The following is a 26,538-nucleotide window of genomic DNA, read 5'->3' on the forward strand; positions in this document are numbered from 1 at the left end:
TATAAACAACATGGGTGTTCGAATAACCGTATTAGCAAGATCATGATTAGCAAGAGGATGTCATCTTGGATGTGTCATTTGATCTCGGATGTAATAAGCGACGTACGGAGAACGGGCTCATGGTTGGAGAGGGACAGGGCTGTTATCAAGTGTAGAAGCATGACAGACCGTCTGAAAACGGAGTGCAGCTGCATTAAGCAGGTCATCTCTAAATATATCCCAACCAGAAGCTCACTCCTAAACAAAAACACTGACAGTAGGTTGCAGTGCCCTAAGTAAGCTCTGGGACATACAAAGCAGATTTCACATGTGAGTCAGTATGCCTTTTGTTGCAATAACATAATACATAACAACTTGTGTTTACATCTGATCTCTTGAATATGATGTTACAACTGCATTTAATGTGCCATCATTGTTCAAACCATTGGTTGCACATGGTCAACGCAGCTACATGTTGTCATTTTCAATTGCTTTACCTGTAGAAATGGCAGACTTTGAAGGGACAGATGAGGAGCTGATAGAGTTTGCCATTCAAGAGAGTTTACAGGACTCGTGCAAATTACCATTCTCATCGACCGCAGATTGGTATGCTGAGCATAGTAGTTTGCATTCTAAATGCAATTAAGGCTTTAATTTTAACCAACCTAAAAAAATTAAATTTGCTTCAATTAACTGTTAATCTGTGATTGAAACAGTATAGAAGCTTCCAGTGAAGACTATTGCGTAATAGCGGCTGCCATCGACAAAGGTACACCTTACAGTATAAAACAGTTATGGGTTAATACTGCCACAGTGTAAAGGGCACATCCATTTGTTTGTGTTTCCTCTGGGCAGGTGATGTGCACACACTGCGAAAGCTGTGGGGCTGTAGGGAAGCCTTCAGAGAGGCAGACAGCTTTGGCAGACTGCCTCTTCACAGGGCAGCTGTTCTGCCTCTGGCACACGTCCTGGATCAAGTGCTTCTGGGTAAGAGGCTTCAGCAGGAAAATAACAATGGCTTGTCCTACTGTGTGGTTATTGTGTGGGGGATGGGGTGCATGGCACAAATGAGCTTGAGCAAATGCGTGTGTGTTCTGTGTGTGTGTGTCTGTGTGTGTGTTTCCAGCATCCAGCGAGCTGACCCTGGAGGAGGTGACGGTGGACTTGGAGACGGCCCTCACTCTAGCTGCTCAGGCTGGCCTGGTGGAGAATGTGAAGACCCTTTTGCAGCACGGAGCTTCGCCACACAGCACCAACAGCAACAACGAGTCCCCCCTGCTCCTAGGTAATACACACTCAGCTCACACGGTTGTGTATTTGCACTTCATGTAGTCTTGCATATTGTTCCGTGTTGCACCAGGGTACTAAAGAAACGCCATTTTGTTCCAATGTACACAATACAAGCTATATAGCGGAATGACAATAAAATCCCCCTTGACTTGACACACACACTCACACACTAAAATATTTACACAGATGCACACACACACAAACCACACACCTGCACGGACCCAAACACACTTTGTACAATTTGAACACATTCCCTCAGCCAAATATTCTATAAACATAAACTATTCCACTCCTGGCTGCACACAGCGGTGAAACAGGGCTCGTATGACATGGTCGATACTTTGATCATGGGCGGGGCCTTTGTGGAGCAGGTGTGTCTGAAGAAGTGGACCGCCACCCACGAAGCTGCTAAGGTGAGATAGTTGCACGATAACTAGCTACTAGAATGCTACTTGTGTAACATCAACTATAGATTGGGTATTTAAATAAGTAATTTTTATAACTGAATTGATCATGTCTAGAATTGATAAATTATGAGATAGATTATGAGATATCACATATTTATGATTATTTATATATATATTATGTTTAGAATGTACCTTTCTCCTCTCTCTCTACACTTCCCAGGTGGGCTGTACTGACATCTTGATGCTGCTGCTGAGGCAAGGGGGCAGAGTAACAGGTACAGATGGGCACGGGGTCATTCCGCTGGGCATTGCTGCAGAGTACGGCCACCCTGAGGTTCTGGACATACTCATCCAGCACGGTGAGCCAATCACAGCCCTAACCAAAAATATCTGCATTTAAAAGAGTGCCACTGTTCATCAAACAACTTCCTGATGAGATTAAATCACCTTTACATGGATGTTTATTCATATTTATTCAGCTACAACAGTGCAAATCACATCTGTCAAAAATGTATTTAGATTATCTGCAACAATGCTTCTTAACACTATCCCGAGAGTTACCATTCTAGGTCTTCATTCCAACCCTCATTCAGAATGATCTTGTCAATCTCCACAAGCTGGAGTTTCAGGTGGAGGTACAGTCATGCCCATTCAACAAACTAGTTGCTGGTGTCATTCTCCTTGTCTTTCACTAGGCAGCGATGTGAACGCTCAAGCCAGGAATGGAGACACGGTGCTGTACGATGCTGCAGGCTCCGGGAACCTGGACTGTATAGAGCTTCTGCTGCAGCATGGAGCCAACCCCAACATAGCCAGCCTGGCCTGCCAGCTTCCCATCCACAGAGCTGCCTACGAGGGTCACTACCTGTGAGTATGGATCTAACAACATGAATAACAGGATCTGTACTGGGAACCAGTACCTGTCTCATACAGTAACCTTGCTGTCTACGCTCTTTAAAGAACTGTTAGGAGTTTTGTTTATTTGTATATAAGTAAGAACAGCCTTTGTTGTGTTTCTTGTTGATCAGGAAACTTACGATGACAAAGATATATATGTAAACTTATATTTTATTCATTAACGTTTATTTCTATAACGCATGTTACATGTGCCGACTTCACCATGCTTTCTTCTGTCTGCTGCTTCCTGGTTCCTGAGCCCAGTATACCACATCTCCCTTATCTAGACATATATGCAACATGTAATACACCCAATCACATGTGCAGTAACTTAAACATAAAATAACTTAAAAACAAACTTAAATACATGTATTAATCAAATTCACCAATGTGATAACCTTATATACATGTAATAACCAAAGTCATCAATGTGCCAACTTACACATCTAATTATCAACATTCTCAGAACACTGAATTTCAACTACTTCCATAGTCATCCTCTACTCCCTATAGATCGTAAGACCTTACATTTCTTCAATCATCCTTTGCGTTGGTTCTACTTCTCTACCTGACCTCCTCATTTCAGCAGGCTGTGTTAAAGTGTTGTCTGACAGAGGAGTGTTTGAGCAAGACTCTGTCTGACCTTGTCTGAGGCTCTCCTCTTGACTGCCTGCCTGCTCTTGTTCCGGAACAAGTAACAGGTGTTTTCTATTTCTCCTTTGTGTTACTCCCTCCGTTGTCACTACATTGTATGACCTGGGTGCTACTGATTTTACAACATGGGCCTCTTCACTCCAAGTTTTTCCATTGTGCATTTTCACCCTATCATTAGGTCTAAGTGCACTGGGTACCCTGGAACCTTTGTCATAGTACTTCTTTTTTTGCCGTCTGTTCGTAAGCCTGCTAGGAATGACAATCTCCATTTGTTCTGATTCTAGAAGTGCTGGTAACCTTTGTCGTCGAAATAATAGTCTAACTTTTTAACCAATATCAAAATGTAAAACAGCACGTAAAAGGCAGCAAAGTATGATGCAAAGTGTTTATTCGAATCCAACACAAAGGATTGATTCCAACAAACGTGAGTAGACCCCGGAGTCTGACTGCAATCTTTTCTCCGGACATCTGCTTTTATATTTTACCATTGGTACATTACATGTGGTCACAGAGTCAAATACGCATTTCACAATCGGTTGGTCCATTGTCACAGAATTTGCATAGCCTGGACTTTCCCTAACTTTCTCCCTCCAGGGCCCACGTGGGGCCTTGCAGCCCAGCTGCACAGGTTATACAGAGTTTAAGGACATAAATCTGTCCCCTGATGTCTGGCGCTTGTAGTTCTCAATATCTGGGCCTTGTAGTCTTTCATGGGAGAGGCCTAAACACACACTTCTCTCTTTTGCTCTCAAACTATCTATTTGGACTTCCACATTTTGGCCTTTATATCTTCTACGTTTTACTGGTAATACTAATCAGTCAACAGCTTTGCATCTGGTTTTCAGTAATATAGCATATAAAAGTAATAAAGGTGATTAAGAGGTTATATAATTTTCAATCATATAATCCATAATCATTTCAACTTCATGATTACAGCAGTATGATGTTTTTTTTTCCACCACACCTTGTCCCAATTTTCCTGTTGAACAACAGCTCTGCAGGAGACAATCCATGCTTTAGAGGTGTAGCCCTATAGTTAAGCAATGCTAGGTACGGATCTGTTTTTGAGTCCAGCCTGTTAGACTGCGGGTACAGTGGACTGGATGTGACATGCTTGAATCCGAAAAGTTCAGCAAAATCACTAAAAGCTGTACAGCTGAATTGTGGGCAATTGTTAGTACAGACTACATCTGGGACTCCATGGCGAGCAAAGACTGACTTTATGTGAGTTATCACCTGACTAGCAGTAGTATCCTTCAGTAACGCCATCTCTGGGTAATGAGAGTAATAGTCCATCAGTTCCTTCCCTCAAGAGCAAATAGGTCTATTCCTACTGCACCCCACGTCCTTTACTCTGTTTTGATCTTTATTTCTGGCATGTTTCACAGGCTCTGACTGTTTGCTCTATATCTGCGTTCTTCTTTGGCCAGAACAACACTGTTTTTGCCCGCCGTTTACATTTTTCTATCCCTAGATGACCCTCATGTATTTTGATCAGCATGTTTTTCCGTAACACTGTTGGTATAACAATTCTTGAACCCTTACATAGTATTCCATCCAGTTCAGATAATTCATCCCTGAATTGGCCATATGGATTTGGTATATCTTGTACTGACCACCCACATTTTATGGCCTGAATGACCTTTTTTAAACACACATCTTCAGAAGTAGCATGTGAAATCACAGTCCACATTTCATCTGATACAGGGCAACTCTTTCTGATAAGATTTACATGTATGGTCTCTTGTTGCTCATACATGTGGTTTGGTTCAGAACTATCAACAGCTCTAGACAATGTATCTGCTACGAGCAATTCTTTTCCCGGTCGGTATTCAAGCTGCAAGTCATATTTCTGAAGTTTTAGGAACAACCTCTGTACCCTTGGTGGTGTGAATGCTAGACCTTTCTTGGCTATAGTTACCAATGGTTTATGATCTGTTTCTGCCCACACTGTTTTACCGTAGATGAATACATGAAATTTCTCACATGCGTATGACAGGGCTAATGCCTCTTTTTCGATCTGCGCATAGTTACATTCAGATGGTGTCAGTGCCCTGGACGCATATGCAACTGGGCGCCATCTGGTTCCATACTGTCGTAAAAGGACCGCACCCACACCTGCCTTAGAGGCACCCGCTGAGATTTTGGTCACGCGTTTCTCATCATAGAACCTTAGTACTGGAGCATGCATGATTAATGCCTTGAGCTCCTCAAACTTTCTGGTGATTGCCGTCCCATTGCCACTTGGAAGTTTGGCACAGCAGCTGTCTCATCTGAGTGGTATGCGTTGCCAGGTTAGGCACAAATGTACCTACATAGTTAACCATGCCTAAGAACCTTTGCACACCCTCTTTGTCAGTAGGAGGTGGCATGTTCTTAATTGCTGCTACTTTGCTTTGATCTATCTGAACACCATCACACGATAATTTTTCACCCAAGAAGGTAATTTCTGTTTTTCTGAATTCACATTTATCAGCATTAAGTTTTAACCCATTAACTCTAGCTTGATCAAGTGCTGTTTTCAGCCTTGTGTCGTGCTCCTCAAGGGTCTGACCCCATATCAACACGTCATCAATGTACACTTTTGTGCCTGGCACATTCTCAAATATCTGTTGCACTGTCCTATGAAAAACTTCTGGTGCAGAAGTAAGACCAAATGGTACCCTCTTAAACGAGTACCTACCAAAAGGAGTGTTGAAAGTACAAAGCCTTGTACTCTCCCTATCTAGACGGATCTGCCAAAACCCAGAGGAGGCATCAAGCTTAGAGAAGAATTTAGCCCCTGCTATGTCCCCAAAGATCTCACCCCTAGTGGGTAGTTGGAAATGTTCTCTTTTTACATATTTATTTAGTTCTTTGGGATCAATGCATAGCCTAAGTGAGCCATCTTTATTCTCTACTATGACTAATGAGTGTACCCATTCGGTAGGCTGTTCTCTTTTTTCTACTATGTCTAATGATTCCAGCCTATGTAACTTAGCTTTTAGCTTGTCTCTTAATGACAGTGGTACATTTCTAGTGGCATGTATCACTGGCCTGCTTGGCTGTTCCAACTCAATTTTGTGTTGCACTTTGAGTATTCCTATCCCCTGAAACACATCGGCATATTCATCCTCCACCTTGGGTATTTCACCATTCACTGTGTGAATTTGTTTCACTAGACCCAGTTCATTACATGACTTTAACCCAATGATGGGTGGTTTCTCACCCTTAACTTCTACAAAAGGGACCTTATGTGATTTATCATCAATCTAAATCACTAATGTGCATGTCCTTTGAGTGGCAATTTCTTCACCACTGTATGATTTTAACCGTAACCTATGTTTTTGGTTTACTTGTGGTTTTACCTGGAAGCGTAACAGGTCAGACTCAGGAATTATGTTGACCTGTGCCCCTGTGTCTAGTTTGAACACAATGTCCGTTCCATTCGTTTTGTAAGTACCAGTCCAATCCTCTTCTGGTCCTGCAAGTGCTACTGTTCCCACGAAAAGGTCAGCTGAAGCCTCCTCACCAAACTCGTTATTGTCCTGTTCCTCGTTAACGTAATGCACTGTCTTTTGTTGTCTTCACTGCCTACATTTGAGTGCAAAGTGATTGTTCATGCCACAGTGGTGACATTCCTTTCCATATGCTGGACACTGACGAGGTAAGTGCACCCCTCCACAATTGCCGCACGTGCGCTGCTGCCTGTTTTCGGCGCTTTCCTTGGAGCCACACCTCTTTGCAGTCACGTCCTTTTTACTAATATACTCCACTTTGCACTCGGTGTCACCCACAACACCAATGTCCATTGATCGTTTGCGGCTCTGTGTCACTTCCCTGGCTTGACACATCTGTACGGCCCGTTCCAATGTCAAATCATTCTCGCTCAGTAGCTTTTCTCTGAGCGCTTTGTCCCTTACACCGATAACTATTGTATCTCGTATTAGCGAGTCTGAAAGTTGACCGAAATTACACGACTGAGATTTTAGTCTTAGGTCCATAATAAATTCTTCAACAGTTTCTGATTTGATCTGACATCTACTGTTGAAAAGATACCTCTCAAATGTCTCATTTCTCTTGGGAGTGCAAAAGGTCTGAAATCGAGTTAACACTAGTTCATAGTTCTTTTGTTCTTCACCTGTCAACTGAAAACTGTTGAAGACGTCAATGGCGTCCGAGCCAGCGACTGTGAGAAACAGCGCAACCTTTTGTTGGTCGTCTTTTTCAGCCGCTCCTATCGCCACAAGGTAGAGACTGAAACGCTGCTTGAAACGCTTCCATTGGTCTTCAACATTGCCAGTAAGGTTCAATTCCGCTGGAGGCTTTAGTTCAGGGGTGTCCAATCCTGGTCCTCGAGGGCCACTGTCCTGCATGTTTTAGATGTTTCCCTGCTCCAGCACACCTGATTCAAATAAATGGTCATTACCCGGATTCCACAGAACTTAATAACGACCCAGTATACCACAACCCCACCCCAACGTCGAGCCCAGTATACCACAGCCTTAGCCTATGAAAAGATTCCACAAAATGTTACATGAATCCATGTTTGCAGACACCATGTACACAGGACACTAAGAGCACATCCCCCACCCCCTTTCTTCTCTCAGAGCCCTGAAGACTTTGATCCCCGTCACCACCAAGCGGGCCATTCGTCTGTCGGGCCAGAGCCCGGTCCACTCCGCTGCTGACGGGGGCCAGGCAGTCTGCCTGCAGCTTCTCATAGAGAAGGGCTTCAACGTCAACGCCATGCTAGAGACACACATATCAGGTCGGAGGAGGATGGGAGCAAGGGGGCGAGGGGCAGTGGGGTGTTGGGGTTGCTGAGGGGGGAGCGCATCAGGATGAGTCCTACAGGATACAGGATAATAATTATTTATCCCATCAGAACTTGTATCTCAGCAATAATACAAGGACTACATTTCCTTCATTGGTACTCAAGCACTCTTTGGTGTAAGAGTTTGGTGAGGGTTTGGATTAGGCTCATTAGGTTCAAGTTTATGTTAATGATTAGAGTTGAGTTGAGGGTTGGGTTACGGGTTAGGTTGGTTCCATGGTTTGCATCCTCTTGAGTTTGGGTTTAGATTTGAGGTTAGGTATTAAGGGTGAGTTTCGGGAACTGGAAGGGAGAGAAGGAATATAAATATGTTAACCATTTGCCAATTTATTATATAGGGCACACTAAACAAAATTGTCACGTAAATGAAACTGTTCTATAACCCTCCTACCAGAGAACTATGGCGACCTGAGGCGGAGCCCTCTATACTTTGCCGTATCCAACGGAGACTTCACCTGTTCAGAGATGCTACTGGCTGCAGGAGCCCAGACCAACCTGGATGCTCTCTGCTGCCTCCTAGTGGCAGTCCGCGCTGAGAGGTAGTCCAGCCCTAAACGCCTGTCCACATCTAGAGTGAAAACCCATTTCAATGGTCTAATCATAACCTCAAAACAGCATGATTACTTCCTAGTCCTGTAACTTTGATATGAATCATGAATATCTGGGTCCGACTCCTGCCCCCAGGTATGAGCTGGTGCGACTGCTGCTGTCATGGGGCGCGGACGTCAACTGCTACTTCACGGCCCTCAGTGACACAGTGTTCCCCACAGCTCTGCAGTACTGCCTCAAAGATCCCTTGATGTTAAGACTCCTGCTCAACAATGGCTACAACGCAGAAAAGTACACTGACGACCAGCCGACTGACTACTAAAACATAGAGGCCCAACTGCCAGAATTAATAGCTAAATTAATAGCTTATTACAGTTTTTCACAATTGCTAAAACACTAAATCCCATTCTCCGAATCAAATGTTCAGTGAACTAAACTAATTTGACAAATCAGACAATTTTGGCAAAACTGTAAACACATTCTCATTCACTACATACATTTTGCACTGTGATGCACTGTGATGCAAAATGGTAAACACAAGCAGCAAACAGTAAACACAATTACAACACAGTTGTCATCTGTAAAACACAATGACTCAAAATTGTTCACACTTTTTTCTAATGGTGGTTTGGGACAATGTCAGTTTTCACCGTGGTGTCTGTATACAAGAATAGTTCAACATCAACCAGCATTTTTTACTGTAAATGTTTGCCTTCCACCATACAGCCCTTTTCTCAACCCAATTAAAGAGTTTTTCTCTGTGTGGCGGTGAAAGGTCGATGACCGAAACCCGTATATCAGGGTAAATCTCCTACAGGCAATGGAATTGGACTGTGGTGACATAGGTGTGGAGTGTTTTCAAGGCTCGATCCAGCAACCAAAGGGTTACCCCCTTTGTTCTTTGTTGACAGTACTCTCTTGGAAGTCGCTTTGGATAAAAGTGTCTGCTAAATGCTTAAATGTAAATGTACTACAGTTGTTTACAATCGGTATGACAATTATTTCAATAATTGTTTCCTAAACTTGTCAACACACCTACCACACACAATTGGCAAAACGGTTAATTTCATGCTTAAAATCACACATTGTAAACTAAACTCAAATACTTATTTTTATAACACAAAAACACACTAAACATTACACTATGTCTACCAAAACACTGACACACGTTCTCTTTCAACAGGAACATTCAGTCAATCAATTGAGGTTACCCCCTTAGGTTACCCCCAAAGGGGTTACCCCCTTTGTTCTTTGTTGACAGTACTCTCTTGGAAGTCGCTTTGGATAAAAGTGTCTGCTAAATGCTTAAATGTAAATGTACTACAGTTGTTTACAATCGGTATGACAATTATTTCAATAATTGTTTCCTAAACTTGTCAACACACCTACCACACACAATTGGCAAAACGGTTAATTTCATGCTTAAAATCACACATTGTAAACTAAACTCAAATACTCATTTTTATAACACAAAAATACACTAAACATTACACTATGTCTACCAAAACACTGACACACGTTCTCTTTCAACAGGAACATTCAGTCAATCACAGCACAATGTCATTAAAAACATTAACATCAGATGGTCAGGTCTCACAGTATATAGATAATAGATTGTGTTTTGCAATGCAGTTTCTTTTGAAGAAGTTTCTCTTTACATTTTTGTAGTTTTTTGGGTTTAGTAAATGCATACATTTTGTTTCTTTTGCTGCAGAAATTCAGAAAAAAAAATGTGTGACCCATCTCAGAGTAGCTTTATAGAATGGACGGTTACTGTATTGAAGAAAGAAGACTGAAACATAATTGCTGCAGTAAAGGCTTCTGTAAGGCATTTGCAACAGGACATTACTGCAAGAAATATGAAATACAGCTGCCATTTACAGTATTTCATCAGTTACCCTAGTCAGGCCCTTCTCTGAGTGCCACCACACATTCTAACTCCCCTCCCTTGTCCTGGTACTTGTCTTCCTCTCCCTTGTGCGACCTTACATATTTCTACTTCGTGTTGCTCTATATTGTTCTTTTTCCACACAAGATCACCCCCCCCAGTCCTCTTTATATACCATATGGTCATGCGATTGAAAGAACCTCAACACCTGAGTGTTTCCTAGTTGGGAATCAGCTGTGATTTACAGTATTTGCATAACTTCAACCTGCTGTTTCTCAGTGGCAATAGAATAAAATACAGGGGATATATTTGTGTTTCAATTCACAATATGAACAGCTGTTCACTTTGACTTTAGCCAATAAGTTAACTTTTTGGCTAACCGTGTCAAGAGTTTAGGAAACTTGTTAAAAGTATTGAAAATGTTTTCTTTATTGCTACGTAATTGCATTTACTGTGTATACATAAACACATTTGTCTTTACATGTAACTGCATGGCCTGGATGCTGTGTTCTCCATTTCTTTGTGTCTGTGTTTATGATCTGAAACCATTGTTTGATTTTGAACACAGGTTGGTTTAAGGTTTAGGTTAATGGTTTAGGGGCGAGTGTTTGATTTTGCCAGGAGAGTCAGAGGTTTTGGAAATTGAGTTTAAATATTTGGTTTTGTGTTTAAAGTTTTGAGAAAATGGTTGACTGTTTCAAGAAATGTGTTTTAGCAATCATGAAAAACTGTAATAACCGTCTGAGTTTGACTTTCGGTGTCAACTGTTATGCACCCCTTTAACTGATGAACAATAGCCTGTGAAGTGTGTTAGAGGAAGAAACGTGTCATATCTTGTAATGAAGTAGCTTTTTTATTTATTTTCCTTTTGTCTCTGTGCCCTGCTTTTGCAGGTGTTTTCAGTGTAACCATGGCAGAAGCCATGACATGGAGTGTACCTGGGGCAACCTCCACAACCAAGACTACAATCTCTACACTCAGTCAGACAGAATTTCTGTAAGTACTGCAGCTCTTCTTCTCATGCTTTCTCTTTTTAATTCTCTTTATATACACACACAGATACACACATACACATTTATACTGTATGTTGCACATTGGTTCAACCCACAAGCTCCGTAAAGCAGGTCCATTAAACCTAAACATGGATGGCTCTGCTCTGGAATTTAAAACGAAATGTAAGAACCAAATGTAAATATAAATCTTCTACGGTAAATATTGGGGCTGTCAAGCGATTAAATATTTAATCGCAATTAATCGCATTATTTCATTTGATTAATCGCGATTATTATTACATTATTCAATCTATTTAATCTGTTAAAATGTTACCCCAATAAATGATTAAAAAATACATATAACATTAAAAGGGTGTAGGCCTACTTAAAAACTTCAAATAGCCCTAACTGGATGATCATGTCCATATAACAAATTCAGATGGAACCCAACTTAAATTGTGAGGGAGTTTTATTCACTCACAAACTACTGCTGTAGGCCTATAATAAACATCATCTGCAAAATTAGACTTGTTCTGGAATACAAAATACATTTAAGACATGTTGTCTCATAGCCTACTACGATATCCTGCTCCATAACATAAAAATTTCACTCAAACATACTTTAGATACTTTAGCAACCACAGATTGACCTTAATATTGAACAATAGTTTCTATTTTGTTGAAGCCAGTCAGCAGCTCGCTTCTTTTGCGAGTGTTGTCTGCCATACATTACCGCAGCAAAAGCTGCTGCTACTGCTAACGCTGCTGTTGCTGCTAGCTGTGTGCTTTGCTTGGATGTGATAGTTTAGGGTGGAAGTACTCCGGTGATAACTAAACTCAGCCTGACAATCAGTACACACAGCCTTAGTTTTGTCAACCGAGCCGTCTCTCCAATTTTTTAAATGAAACTTCCCATCTAAAAGCCCTCTCTCTCATTCAGGCACTATTTTTTTTTGTCGCGTTAGTGACATTGCGTTAACGCGTTATTAACGCGTTAACTTTGACAGCCCTAGTAAATATTTTATGTGAAGTGAACATTTGATCCCCATGTCAAGAATTTGGTAAAAAAAAGAAATCATAATTTCAGTTCAGAAACATTACAAGACTGCGCCCCATGATCTTTCTCTATGGCTGACAATGCTATCAATATTTTCGGATTCTCCCAAATTGACTATTGTAATGCTTAACTTTTTGCGGTCTCTAAATCCACATTACAGTTTTTCACAATTGTTAAAACACATTTCTTGAAACAGTCACCCATTTTCTCAAAACTGTAAACACAAGACCAAATCTTCAAACTCTATTTCCAAAACCTCTGACTCTCCTGGCAAAATCAAACACTCACTCCTAAACCATTTAACCTGTGCTCAAAATCAAACAATGCTTTCAGATCATAAACACAGCAAATCAATATATAAACACTATGGAGCAATCATTAGACACAACACAAAAAAAAAATTGCACACAGCATCCAGGGCATGTAGTTACATGTAAAGATACATTTGTTTATGTATACACAGTAAAGCATTTGCATAGCAATAAAGAAAATCGATTTTGAAACACTGGATTTTGGTGTTGCAACACCCATTGACACTTTCCTGATGTATGACTATGTTTAGCCTGTGTTCTGCACCTCTCTTTCTCTGGAGGAGGGGATCCCTCACTGAATTGCTTCTCCCAAGGTTTCTTCAATTTTTTCTCCTCTAGTGAGTTTTTCTGGGAGTTTTTCCTTGTCTTCCTTGAGGGTTGAGGTAGGCTGAGGGGCAGTTCTATTGGCGTATGTGAAGCCTTCTGTGATATTGCTTGTAAAGGGCTATACAAATACTGTAAATTTGATTTTATTTGAAAATATTATAGTAACCATCACAACTTAGGACTGTCATGTATGAGCAGCATAAAGGGCACCCTTTTCCATTGGAAGTAAGGCATGGGAACAGTCCAATTTAGGCCATTGTAAGGGCACCTTATAGGGTACTGCATCACATTTTCTATACTATAAAGGAACTCATTAAGAGATGTTTTTACATTTATAGAGGGCACACTGTCATTTATTGCATGGGGTTTCCTGTGCACTCAAGCAGGCAAGGGCACTTGGTCAAATTTTGCCACTTTAGAGGGCATTTTAGAAACACTTTCAACCATGGGGGCACCAGGCAGTCACCCCCTGAGTCTTCCAATGGGCCTGGATACACCCATGGGGACAGTATATTGCACCTATAATATTGGGGAAGCCAGAAGGAGAGGTAATATGGAGGCTTGTCAACATATAGGCTACTTTAAACAATGAAATTACTTAATACAATTGAATAAAAAGTCTCCTTGATTCTTTGTGTGAAAAACTGATGATAATATTCCGGTACTGCTTTGGAGCAAGGTATACCCTTCATATTTCCTGGCATAGTTGCCCGTTCAAGAATGTCAAACAAATCTATCTAGATAAACAATGCTGGGGCTGCTGAACCTATTCTTCTTCCACAGATACTGGTCAGGGAAGCATTACTTCTGTTTGAAGAGCCTTGTGGCTGATGGGATAATCGCTCTTTGTATTATCTGAGCACCTTCATCCACCACAGGGTTATCAAAGAACGGATACGCCATAATTGATTGTAACTTTTCTTGACGCTTTGTTTAGTTTCTAATGCCTTATTTTATGTAAATTAACCAATGGTTTTTGAAAACAGATAAAGTGACATTATTCACCCCAAAACATTTGTTTGGGAAGTTGGGTCTGGAGTAGCTTGGTTGCGGAAAAACTATTCCCTAACAGGAGCTGTTCGGACCAATGAAATTGTCAGGGCGGGCTTTATACGATGATGGACAGATGATCAACAGTAACTTAATCAACCACGTCACCAAAGAGCGCTTGGGTTGAATTTGTTTTCAACAAACAACATATTACGTTGCTCTAATTGGTTGTAGGTCTATCCAATTGAGTGTAGAGGCATTTGTTTAACGAGTTTGGTTGAAACACGCCCCATACTCACAGCCCAACGGAGAGTTATCAGACTCATATTCTGACTAGAATTATGAGTATGACAACGTCAGGCTAGCTGTATGGTGGAAGGCAAACATTTACAGTAAAAATTGCTGGTTGATGGTAAAACGGTAAATGGACTGCATTTATATAGCACTTTTCTACCTCAGCAGCACTTTGCAGCGCTTTACAATGTTTGCCTCTCATTCACCCATTCATACTCACACTCACACACCGACAGCAGCGAGCTACTATGCAAGGCGCCGGCTTGCCCATCGGGAGCAACTTGGGGTTCAGAGTCTTGCTCAGGGATATTCCGGCATATGGCCTGGGAGGAGTCGGCAACCCTGGGGATCGAACCACCAACCTTGCAATTAACAGACGACTCTCTCTACCCCCTGAGCCAAAGCCGCCCGGTTGATGCTGAACTATTCTCATACACGGACACCACAGTGAAAGATTACAAAAAGCTGTCCCAAATCACCATTAGAAACAAGTGTGAACAATTTAGAGTCATTGTGTTTTACAGTTGACAACTGTTTTGTAGTTGTGTTTATTGTTTACCCTCTGTGTTTACCATCACAGTGCAAAATGCTTTACAGTGCGTTCACACTGCAGCGACGCGATGCGAGCGACATGTTTTCCATTCATTATCTATGAAGCCAGGCGAATCACTTCGCGACAGAGGCCGTGACAGAGACGCGACAGAGGCCGTGTTCGAAAGGTCTTAAAATGCGTCCTTCCTTCCTTCCTTTTAAGACAGCGAGGTCTGTTCGAAATGTCTTAAATCTTCTCTTCCTGTCAAATAAGATACCTTGAAATACGTCACATAACGGTCATTTTTTAAGAGCGCATATGAGCTGCCTTGCTGTCTTAATGGCGGCACGTATTACCCCTAACTCTGTGCGCGGGGTTACCGTGAGCAACTAGTTAAACAGAATCCTTTGAAGTTTTTACAATTCATATTTCAGCTAAACGGTACTTGTAAATCAGCATCTGAATAAAAATGTATCAAGAAGTGGGCAGTGTAGTTGCTGAAAATGTACTTATTTCATTGATGACACTCCTAATTTGTAAATTTGCTCCAACTTTTTGATAACGTACAGTAGCTAGCATCGCAGTGCAGTGCAGACACTAGCTAGTTGCTGCGTTTTATCATAATCCTATCAAATGAGTGAAATACAAACACAAATGTTATGAGCTATAGACCAATTATTTGTTTGTAAACAATCGGGATGCGCGTGCACTGTGGCTGCAGAAAACCGGGAAAGGATAGCATTTTAAATGGCAAAAGGACCACACGGATAATACAAATAGTTAGATTTAAAAAGACCAAAAGCGTCGAGGAGGACATGCCTTCAGGAGAGAAAGCGATTACCCAATGATCTGTCACATCAGAATTTTGATTTGGGTCACGAAAGTCTTGAAATTTGAGTGAGAATGTCGCCCGGTACAGACCGCATAGTCGAGCGGCAACCATGTCTTCACGTCATGTCACAAAGTTCATAATTTTACACTTTTACAGTCAATTCTACATTTAAAAAGTCGAGCAGGGCAGCTTTCAAGAGATATGGGAATTCTGCTTTTATAGTCAGCTGGTCCGATTATTTTTCTGATTTGTTTAAACTGGCAATCTGAGTGAGACTACATCCCAGTTACACTGTTTTGACGTTAGCCTCAGTCAGACTCGCTCACTGGCAGTGTGCACAATGTTGTATTTCACTCCATTCTACACCAGAAACGTCAGGGAGGACTGCCTAATGTAGATACGAGTCTGGTGAAGATAGCCAGAATCTCGGATTTCTTTAACCTGTCTGTTTCATTCGTCATTTGCTTGAGAAAGCGACCTCCGTTAGCCAGGCTAGTTTTGCCCGATCACTTGGAAAGGCTATTTAAGGGTATCGGGGTCAAGTGACTTTTGTGCATAGACAAGTGAACGTAAATGTATTTGTCCAAAGGCCAAGAGCCTCAAAAAGTTAATATCAAGCCCTGCAATCCAGTGGCCAGAGATATATGATGACCTGAACGACACTCCAAGAGTAATAGAACGGGGAGAAGTTCGGCTTTTGCAACCCAAATGCGCACTTGAGCCTGCTTGACAGTTGTGTGACGTAGGGTGATAATTGGTCTATAGCCTATATCTAACATAAGTTTAAATACAGCTTAACTTGACTTAGTGTGACAATAAACTCAATGCAATTGACTGCCGTCTGACAAAGCGTGCTAGTGCGAGCACATAAGTACACGCAGCGCGATGACGTACATCCTGTCTTAATAGGCTGTTCGAAAACAACGGTTTTTAAGATACCTTACCCCGAAGAGAGCTGTCTCGTTAGACACCTGTCTAGTAAGACATCAAGGATTAAGACAGCTGTCTAAATTTTCAAACACAGCCAGAGTTGAGATGTTCTCAACTTTATGCAAACGCTCTTATCCAGAGCGACTTACAGTAAGTACAGTGTAGAAACAAAAGTTCTGTACGTCTTCAGTCACTTCTCAAGATGTAAAAACAGCACTGGAACTCAGCAGGGTTGATGCAAAGTGTTTTATTGGTTCTCAGGTAACAAAGATTGCCAATAGAACGTGAGCGTGATCCCGGGATCAGACTGAAGTTTTCTCCGGACAATTTAACTTATATAGTCTTCTCCCCATTGTATGTTAATATGGTACGATATTAGTTGGTTTCGTAGACATTAGGTAATCTTACCAAGCGGGTCCCTTGTCTCAGGGGATTCAAAACAGGTACTTTCCTACATAGACACTGCTTGAAATTAGGCTCTTTCTGACCTTGAACAGCCAGCTACATTAGGTTTCTGGGCGTAAGGCCACAAATATGTCTCATAAGTTACAGCTATGCATCCTGGTCCTTTATGAAAGCATACACATGCTCCTCTCCCCCATTCATCCTTTAATTATTTAAACCTTATATTTTGGGCTTCATGTCTCCTACCATTGTTTAGGGATAACAAGTGGAGTCAGGTGGTTGAGCGGTTAGGGAATAGGGCTAGTAATCTGAAGGTCGCCAGTTCGATTCCCGGCCGAGTCAAATGACGTTGTGTCCTTGGGCAAGGCACTTCACCCAACTTGCCTCGGGGGAATGTCCCTGTACTTACTGTAAGTCGCTCTGGATAAGAGCGTCTGCTAAATGACTAAATGTAAATGTAACAATAATCAGCCAACAGCTTTGCATCTGGTTTCCAATAATATAGCATGTACTACAAAGGTGATCACAAGTTTCATTGAATCCATAATCATTACATCTTCATAATTACAACAGTTTGGTGTTTTTTCCACAACAGGTGGCTTATTCTAGTTCTAGCCAGGGGCGTAGCCAGAATAATATTTTTGGGTAGGCCAAGAAAAATATGGATAGGCATTTTTCTTATTTTTTTCACATTTAATTTGCGATGTGCACCTGGTGCATAATTTTTCGGAGATATTTTCGTTTTTGGGTAGTCCTTAGAATAAATTGTGTAGGCCTGTGCCTACCCAGGCCTACCCGTTGCTACGCCCCTGGTTCTAGCTACGGAACCAAGGTAAATTTGGCCGAATCCCAATACTCCCCGTTACCCCTTCCCCCTTCCCCTTAACTTACCCCTTCCCCTTGGCCCTCGAAAGTAAGGGATAAGGGCTACATAGCCCTAGGAAATGGGACGCCACTTGGTTACAGGTACGTCATCTAGCACGTATCGATATCTACAAAGCAAGTAGCGTTATGCACTGATATTAAACGAAATTCGCTGCTAATGGAGTTTACTTAGAACTGTAGACATGCTAGTCAAAGAAATGCGGGACTGTTGTGCAATTCAGAACTGTAACATTAACGTACCAAACTAGCGATTTTTAGAAACATTTCAATTAGGAAAATGGTTGCAAATATATATGTTCATGACTGTATATAACACAAAACAAGACAGTCATAATTTTTTTATCAATTAATTAAGCCGATAATATAACATTTATCGGACTCTCTGGATGATTTGGTCGCCATTGTTGCCGGTCGCGCAGTTTTCACATAGCCCTAGGTTTCAAGTAAGCTCCCGATCTTACTTGGTTTTAAGGGGTGTATACCCCTTAGTCTTAGCCCTTCCCCTAGCTCCAAAAGAGTATTGGGACACCACTAGCTCTCACGGAAACGCGCAAAACTAAGGGGAAGGGGTAAGGGGAAGGGATACGGGGGAGTATTAGGATTCGGCCTTATACTTTGGAAATAGCCTGATCCGTGTCAAGCTAAAAGCAGAGCCTGTTTAAGACATAATTATATATAATATATATATACATATACATATATATATTAGACATTCTCTGCTAAAAGTCAATCTAAACCAAAATGTGTTGCAAATAATTTAAAACAGGCGTAAACAGAATCTCAAAAGACAGTTCCGTCTTGCAAATTGCTGCCCCAAAGCCCTTTAGTCCTAGCCTGGTCCTAACCAGACTCTCGTACATTTCATTTGTACAGAGAGTCTGGCCTCGCTCCATTGACAAGCGTTGACTTCCCTGTAGACGGGTACTCTGTTGAAGTTTTTTAATTTTTTTAATTTTTATAATTATTTATTAGACAATGGGAACATTACATCACATCTGTATAAGTAAAAGGATTACAAGAATGTTTGAATCTCCTCTCATTGTCTCTTTTTTCCTTTTTTAAATCCTTCATATATTTCTGAACTATTGACAAGAACAAGGGATGTATGGGTGCAATTGACCAAACATGCTTACCACAGCTCAATAAGTAAATACAAAATAAATAAGTGAGAAACCAGACAAATTCCAGACCAGACAGTTTCTTAAGTGGGGTACAATCAGTTAGAAAAATAAACGATACATAAAAATAAAGTGATTTTTTCCATCTGATATATATTGTTGACTAATTGTTGACTATCTCTCGCCACTCCTCCATTGTTGGAATGTCAGGCTGGAACCAGTGTCTAGTAAAAGCCTTTTTACCAGATGATATCAAAACACCAAGCAGATACTTGTTTAAGTACGTATTCTCATTAAGGTGAAAACCAGTGTTTCCCAGTCTTAAGACACTAAATTGAAAGGGTATTCTAACTTTTAAAACATTTTCCAATGTTCTGTGTATCTCAGTCCAAAATTGTTCAATTGTAGGGCAATCCCAAAATATATGCCAGTTATTGGTTTCTTCATGTCCACAGACTCTCCAGCATTTAGAGTTTCCTTTTGCAAAGTGTATTTTCTGCTTTGGAGTTATGAATAATCTAATTAGGCATTTCCACCCAAACTCTCTCCATGTGTGTGAGTTAGTACATTTCCACTGAAATTCACAGCAACTGGCCCCTTCTTCAGGTGAGTTCATTATATTACCTTCATTCTCCCATTTGGTCTTAACGTATTCTGTGGAGTGAGATTTTTTTGGCATAAAACATCTATATACAGTGCCCTCCAAAAGTATTGGAACAGTGAGGCGAATTCCTTTATTTTTGCTGTAGACTGAAAACATTTGGGCTTGACATCAAATAATGAACGTGAGACCAGAGATCAACGTTTCAGCTTTTATTTCCAGGTATTTACATCAGGATCTGATGCACAACTAAGAAAATATCACATTTTGTTTGAATCCACCCATTTGTCATGTGATCAAAAGTATTGGAACAGATATACTTAAAACATATTTAAGTGAATAAGACTTAATATTTAGTTGCAAATCCTTTGCTTTCAATAACTGCAGCAAGTCTGTGACCCATTGACGTCACCAAACTTTTGCATTCTTCCTTTTTGATGCTTTCCCAGGCTTTCACTGCAGCCTCTTTCAGTTGTTGTTTGTTTTGTGGGGTTCCTCCCTTCAGTCTCCTCTTAAGCAGGTAAAATGCATGCTCTATAGGGTTTAAGTCTGGAGATTGACTTGGCCAGTCTAATACCTTCCATTTCTTGCCCCTGATGAACTCCTTTGTTGTTTTGGCAGTGTGTTTTGGGTCGTTATCTTGCTGCATGATGAAGGCTCTGCCAATCAGTTTGGTTGCATCTTTCCTTAAATTGGCAGACAAAATGTTTCTGTAGACTTCCGAGTTCATTTTGCTGCTGCCATCATGTGTTACATCCTCAATGAAGATTAATGAGCCCGTCCCAGAAGAAGCCATGCAAGCCCAAGCCATGACATTACCTCCACCGTGTTTCACAGATGAGCTTGTGTGTTTGGGATCATGAGCAGTTCCTTTCTTTCTCCAAACTTTAGCCTTTCCATCACTTTGGTAAAAGTTAATCTTTGTCTCATCAGTCCATAAAACTTTGTCCCAGAATTTTTGAGGTTCATCTCTGTACTTTTTGGCAAATTCCAGCCTGGCCTTCCTATTCTTCTTGCTAATGAGTGGTTTGCATCTTCTGGTGTAGCCCTTGTACTTTTGTTCATGAAGTCTTCTGCGAACAGTAGATAGTGATACCTTCACTCCTGCCATCTGGAGGTTGTTGCTGATCTCACTAACAGTTGTTTTAGGGTCTTTCTTTACAGCTCTCACAATGTTTCTGTCATCAACTGCTGATGTTTTCCTTGGTCTACCTGTTCGACGTCTGTTACTTAGTACACCAGTAGTTTTCTTCTTCTTCAGGACATTCCAAATGGTTGTACTGGCTATGGCCAATGTTTCTGCAATGGCTCTGATTGATTTTCCATCTTCTCTAAGACTCACAATTGCTTGTTTTTCACCCAAAGACAGCGCTCTGGTTTTCATGTTGTTTTCACCTCTGAATACAGTCTGCCTAGACAAAACCTATCTTACCCAATCTGAACCTGAGTGTAGACATTCAGTGGTATTTATTGATTGAATAATGTATGTAATAGGACACACCTGGGCAACAAAACACACCTGTCAGTCACATGTTCCAATACTTTTGCTCACGTGACAAATGGGTGGGTTCGAACAAAAAGGTGATATTTTCTAATTTGTGCATCAGATCCTGATGTAAATACCTGGAAATAAAAGCTGAAACGTTGATCTCTGGTTTCACATTCATCGTTTGATGTCAAGCCCAAATGTTTTCAGTCTACAGCAAAAATAAAGGAATTGGCCTCACTGTTCCAATACTTTTGGAGGGCACTGTAGTCTAGATTTACTGCCCCTGTTTAGAGAGGAGTATGCCCCTAATAACCGTCTGTGTCCACTACAGCGGAGCGGCGCGGAGCATCGGCTTCCAATTCATTTTAAATGAAACCGGGCGATGACGCTCGTGTAGGGCATTGTGGGAGCGTAAGCGAGCGTCAACGCCCGGTTTCATGGAAAATGAATTGGAAGCCGACGCTCCGCACTGCTCCGCTGTAGGGACACGCACGGTTAGATTTCTTTAATCACTGGGTTATCATTATCTACATGGTGTTTGATGGTTTGGTCGAAATAGTGACGTATCTGTAGGTATCTGTAAAAGTCCTGTTTTTCTAAGCCATGGATCTCTTGTGTTTGGAATTCCTTCAGTTTCCCTCTGTCTGTTATGGAGTAAAAAGTTGTGATACCTTTCGCAACCCAGGTCCTAAATACACCATCCATTTGGTTGGGTTTAAAATATGGGTCATATGCACACTACTCAAGTACTTTCAGTTTGTCTTGTAAATTATAGTCCTCCTTCATTGAGTTACATATCTTAAACTGGAATTTCATCCATGGGTTTTGGATATTGCTAATGAGCTTTCTCAGGTCAGTATTACTTAGCACTGTTTGTGCAGTAGGGTTCCTAATCAGTTGTACTTCAATGTCTTTCCATCTTGCTCGGTAATTTCTGTTACAGAGATTGAGAAACGGTTTAATCTGAGCTGAGAGGTAGTAGTCTCTCAGATGTGGTACTGCCATGCCACCCTTTTCTTTTGACAGCTGTAGAGTTTTGAATCTAACAGGCAGTGCCTGGAATAGAAATAGTAGCCTTCGGAGAATGTTCATTTTGACTGATTCCCCTCTTTGAACAAGGCTCAAGAAGGGGTTAGTGTTCCATCTGTGTATGTCTAGTTTTATTCTTATCATGAGAGGGTCATAGTTGATCTTGGCCAGTGATGATATAACTTTAGGGATCACTACTCCTAAATATTTCAGTGTGGTTTGATCCCATTTCAGTTGAAACTCGTCTTGAAGCTGCCTAGGCGGTGTATAGTTCAGTGTAAGTATATCTTATAGTATAGTTTTCTTGAGTATTAAGTTTATATCCAGCATATTTTCCAAAAGTATCCAGGAGCTTAAATAGCTCTGGAAGTGAGCTGGTGGGTTCCCCTAGGTATATCAAGACATCGTCTGCGTACAAAGCAGTTTTGTGTTGGTCTCCATCTATTGGTATACCCCTTATGCTATCAGTTTGTCTTATCCATTGAGCAAGAGGCTCTATGTAGAGCGCAAAGTAGTGGAGATAGTCCACATCCTTGCCTGGTACCTCGCTCCAGGTCTATTTTGTCTGTCAGGTATCCATTTATTTTAATTCTTGCACTAGGATTCTTATATAGGATGCTGATCGCCCTAATAAAGTTATTATTGAACCCAAGTCTCTCCAGAACCATATATAGGTATGTCCAGCTCACTGAATTGAAGGCTTTTTCAGCATCTAGGCTGACTAGAAGAGCCCCTATTTTGTTTTCTTGTATATGGTTCAGGACGTGTAATGACCGTCTTATATTGTCATGGGTTTGTCTCTGCAGGATAAAACCTGTTTGATCAGTGTTTATAATCTGTGGGAGGATCTTTTCAACTCTCTTTGCAAGAATAGAAGTATATAGTTTGTCGTCTGTGTTAAGTACTGAAATAGGCCTGTATGATCCACATTCCAATCCATCTTTTCCCTCTTTGGGGATGACTGAGATGGTCGCTGAGTTTTCCATCTTTTAAGGCTGCATTAAAGGTGTTCAGCAGAGTGGGTATTAATTCTGATCTGAAGGTCTTGTACCATTCAGAGGGAAACCCATCTGGGTTTCCCTCTTCCAGCTGTTTTCCATGAAGATAGTTGTATGATCTCTCGGTTGTCTGGATCGTCTTGAACAGGTACGATGGCGACTGGAAATCCTCGTTTAGCCATATCCTCCGTCGCCTCAGACGCGGTCTGGTATAAACGTGTGCCATCTACATAGAAAACCTGCAGTCTTGCTGGGTAAGGCGTCTGAAACTTGATTTGTCTTCCCTTCAGTACTTTCTTTGTTTCTGCGTATTCCATCAGTTTTTTAAGGATCGCAGATGGATAGTCATGGTATATGTAAAAGCTAGCGTTCTTGAAGCAGAGCTCTTTCTTCTGCCAGGCTTTGCAAATCACTTCTTCCTTGACTTTGTAGCTGGCGAACTTGATTATGATTGAACGGGGCTTTGCCTCCAGGCCCGTGTGCTTTGCGGAGAGTGTTCTGTGTGCTCTTTCAATCATGTGGTTCATATCTTGAGGTAGACTGATTTGGCTTCTTAGTAGAGTTTGTATGAAGTCGATCATATTGTCTCCTTCCTCATCCTCCGCTATGCCATAGATTCTTACATTTTCCCGCCGGGCCCTTCCTTCCTGGTCGATTAGCTTAGCTTCTATGCTAGCCTGACGTTGGGTTAGTCTTTTCAATAGAGTTGTTGCTGCCCTTAATGTTGTTTCGACTTCATCAATCCGCTCTTCTGCCTCAACCAGTCTACTGTTTGTTTTGTGTAGTTCTTGTTTGATCTCCTTGAAGTGTTGTTTATTGTCCTGTCTGAAATCCTTGAGTTCCTTCAGAATACCTCGCAACCTAGCGTCTGCTCCGTCCTCCTCCTCGTGGGTCGGAGAACTGCTTCGGCTAGCAATGTTTTGTAATGTTGTTTCTTCGGTGTCTTCACCCATAATTTGAAGTTTCTTGCACCGTGCAGTAACCCTGTTTTTATTCATATTTGTAAAATCTCACTGTGCTGTTATCTAAGGTGTATTCAGGGTTATTTAGTCAAACCGTCGGGGAGCACAAAACAACTAAGCAGCCATCGGTAGTGTGACCCGGAAGGCCGCCTCTGTTGAAGTTTTAAACTATTGGATCTGCCATAACCAATTGCTAGCGTTCGCCTTAGCCAATTCCTTCACCACTACTGTAACAGTGCTAGCTGCCGTAGCTGGAAAATCTAACTGTTCCCGAACCCCGTGGGGAGGAAGGCCACAACATCATGGCCACCAACAAAACTCAGCAAAACTTGTTCTTGCTCCGGCTTTAGTTCATAAATATTTGGCAGTGTTGCCACAACGGACCGAATGGCTTCGCTCGCATCTTTCTCCGCCGCCATTACGGAACTACAACACAAACTAGCACACGACATCAACGTCATCGTTCTCTGCCACTCCCTCTGTTCACTGATTCGCCGTTAGAAAATCAACCTGAAAAATCTGACTTAGGTACCGAATGACCAGACCTAGTACAGAAGCAAAATCCAAATTGAGAGGAAGTACATAAGAGGGCAGAGCCAGGCTACTTTAGTCCGTGTTCAGAAACGTAAATTCAGTGTAGACATGAATGATTTAAGTGTTTACCTCCAAAAAATACAGTAATTGAAAGAAACAAGTTAAGAAATAATGTCACTTTAGCTAATATATGTATATATATATATATATACAAAATAACACTTTAGCAACTCTTAAGGATGGCAATGAATACATAAGAGCAGCCTACCATCCTGTGTAGAAAGTAATAGAAAGGAGAGTAGTAGACTGCAGTCTATGTAGGTAGGCCAAGACTATGTAGTCTAATCACACACAAGGAAGCAAACTCACTGTAGCCAAGCCTTGACAGTCTGTCTGCATCTTCTTGTGTCTTTGCATGTGAGACATTCTTGAACCCGCAACTATGCCAGGAAATATGAAAGGGTATACCTTGCTCCAAAGCAGTACCTGAATATTATCATCAGTTTTTCACACAAAGAATCAAGGAGACTTTTTATTCAATTATATAAAGTATTTTCATTTTTTAAAGTAGCCTATATGTTGACAAGCCTCTATATTACCTCTCCTTCTGGCTTTCCCAATATTATAGGTGCAATATACTGTCCCCATGGGTGTATCCAGGCCCACTGGAAGACTCAAGGGGTGACTGCGTGGTGCCTTCATTGTTGAAAGTGTTTCTAAAATGCCCTCTAGAGTGGCAAAAATTAGTGCCCTATTGTCTGCTATTCACATTGTGAAATATGCTTGAGTGCACAGGATGCCCCATGCAATGAGTTCCTTTATAGTATAGAAAATGTGACGCAGTACCCTATAAGGTGCCCTTACAATGGTCTAAATTGGACTGTTCCCATGCCCTTACTTCCAATGGAAAAGTGTGCTATTATGAAGTGCCCTTTATGCTGCCCCTACATGACAGTGCTAGTATCTGCAATTTTTGTGAATCCCTATTTTAGTCATGGTTATCTTTCCCTTTTATATTAAAGCTCAGCATTTAGCCTATCAGTTAATAAATGCGTTTTGCAAAGTTATTTTGAAGTAATTTATTTGTTTTGTTCAAGATGTGAAGACAAAAACATTATTAGCCCACATTAAGTGCAATTAACCATGGCCTTCTTCTTCAGTGTTTTGAATTTTATCCTAAAATTTTCAATTGCTGCCACGTTCTTTTTTGGGCTATTATTCTCAATCTCCTGTTGAGAATATTGGCTTGAGCCTAGCCTGTCAAAGTGCGCTAATTATCAGTAGGCCTAAGTGCATATATATATTTGTTATGTAGATTTGGTAGGTCTACAATTTACGTATTTTCACGGTCGTAATGGTTTGACAAGTTGTCTCCCTTGCCATGTTAATAGCAGGCAACATTGCCTTTTTTGGGGACAACAAAAAAAACAACTCAAAAAATCAATTTACACTGCTAAAACAACACTCCTCTGCTGGTTTACTCTTTGCTTTTTGTGACATAACTCCTCTTTTCGACCATAGATATATACATAAAGGCTAGATGTCTCGTCCGCGTTGCCAGCCAATGGAGTCGAAGGTCCGCACATGGCGGCCATCTTCCTACAGTCAACTCGCTCACCCATAACTTTGGGTTGTACTTTTTAAATAACCATAACTTTTTTTTTTATTACTTAATTATTCATAAATATGCGGTGGCATAGTTACATCTCTGAAATTGATAAAAAAAAAAACAGTTTAAAAATCGGTTGAAAATTTAGCAAGTTATGGTTATT

General features: G+C 41.1%; 1 protein-coding gene across 1 annotated transcript in view; it reads left to right on the forward strand.

Annotated features, from left to right (window-relative positions):
- Nucleotides 1-242: 242 nt before the first annotated feature.
- The window catches only part of LOC124469430 (ankyrin repeat and SOCS box protein 15-like), a 30,533-nt gene continuing 4,237 nt past the window's right edge, over nucleotides 243-26,538 (forward strand). Inside the window, exons 1-12 of the mRNA XM_047022721.1 lie at nucleotides 243-309; nucleotides 483-585; nucleotides 696-748; nucleotides 835-966; nucleotides 1,106-1,264; nucleotides 1,576-1,682; nucleotides 1,897-2,035; nucleotides 2,372-2,543; nucleotides 7,817-7,977; nucleotides 8,438-8,582; nucleotides 8,728-8,883; nucleotides 11,374-11,476. Coding sequence (XP_046878677.1) covers nucleotides 485-585; nucleotides 696-748; nucleotides 835-966; nucleotides 1,106-1,264; nucleotides 1,576-1,682; nucleotides 1,897-2,035; nucleotides 2,372-2,543; nucleotides 7,817-7,977; nucleotides 8,438-8,582; nucleotides 8,728-8,883; nucleotides 11,374-11,476 — 1,428 coding nt within the window. The 5' untranslated portion in view covers nucleotides 243-309; nucleotides 483-484. The remainder of the gene's footprint in view (nucleotides 310-482; nucleotides 586-695; nucleotides 749-834; nucleotides 967-1,105; nucleotides 1,265-1,575; nucleotides 1,683-1,896; nucleotides 2,036-2,371; nucleotides 2,544-7,816; nucleotides 7,978-8,437; nucleotides 8,583-8,727; nucleotides 8,884-11,373; nucleotides 11,477-26,538) is intronic.

Source organism: Hypomesus transpacificus, chromosome 7 (genome assembly GCF_021917145.1).
Source record: "Hypomesus transpacificus isolate Combined female chromosome 7, fHypTra1, whole genome shotgun sequence".
In the NCBI taxonomy this organism is placed as follows: Eukaryota; Metazoa; Chordata; class Actinopteri; order Osmeriformes; family Osmeridae; genus Hypomesus; species Hypomesus transpacificus.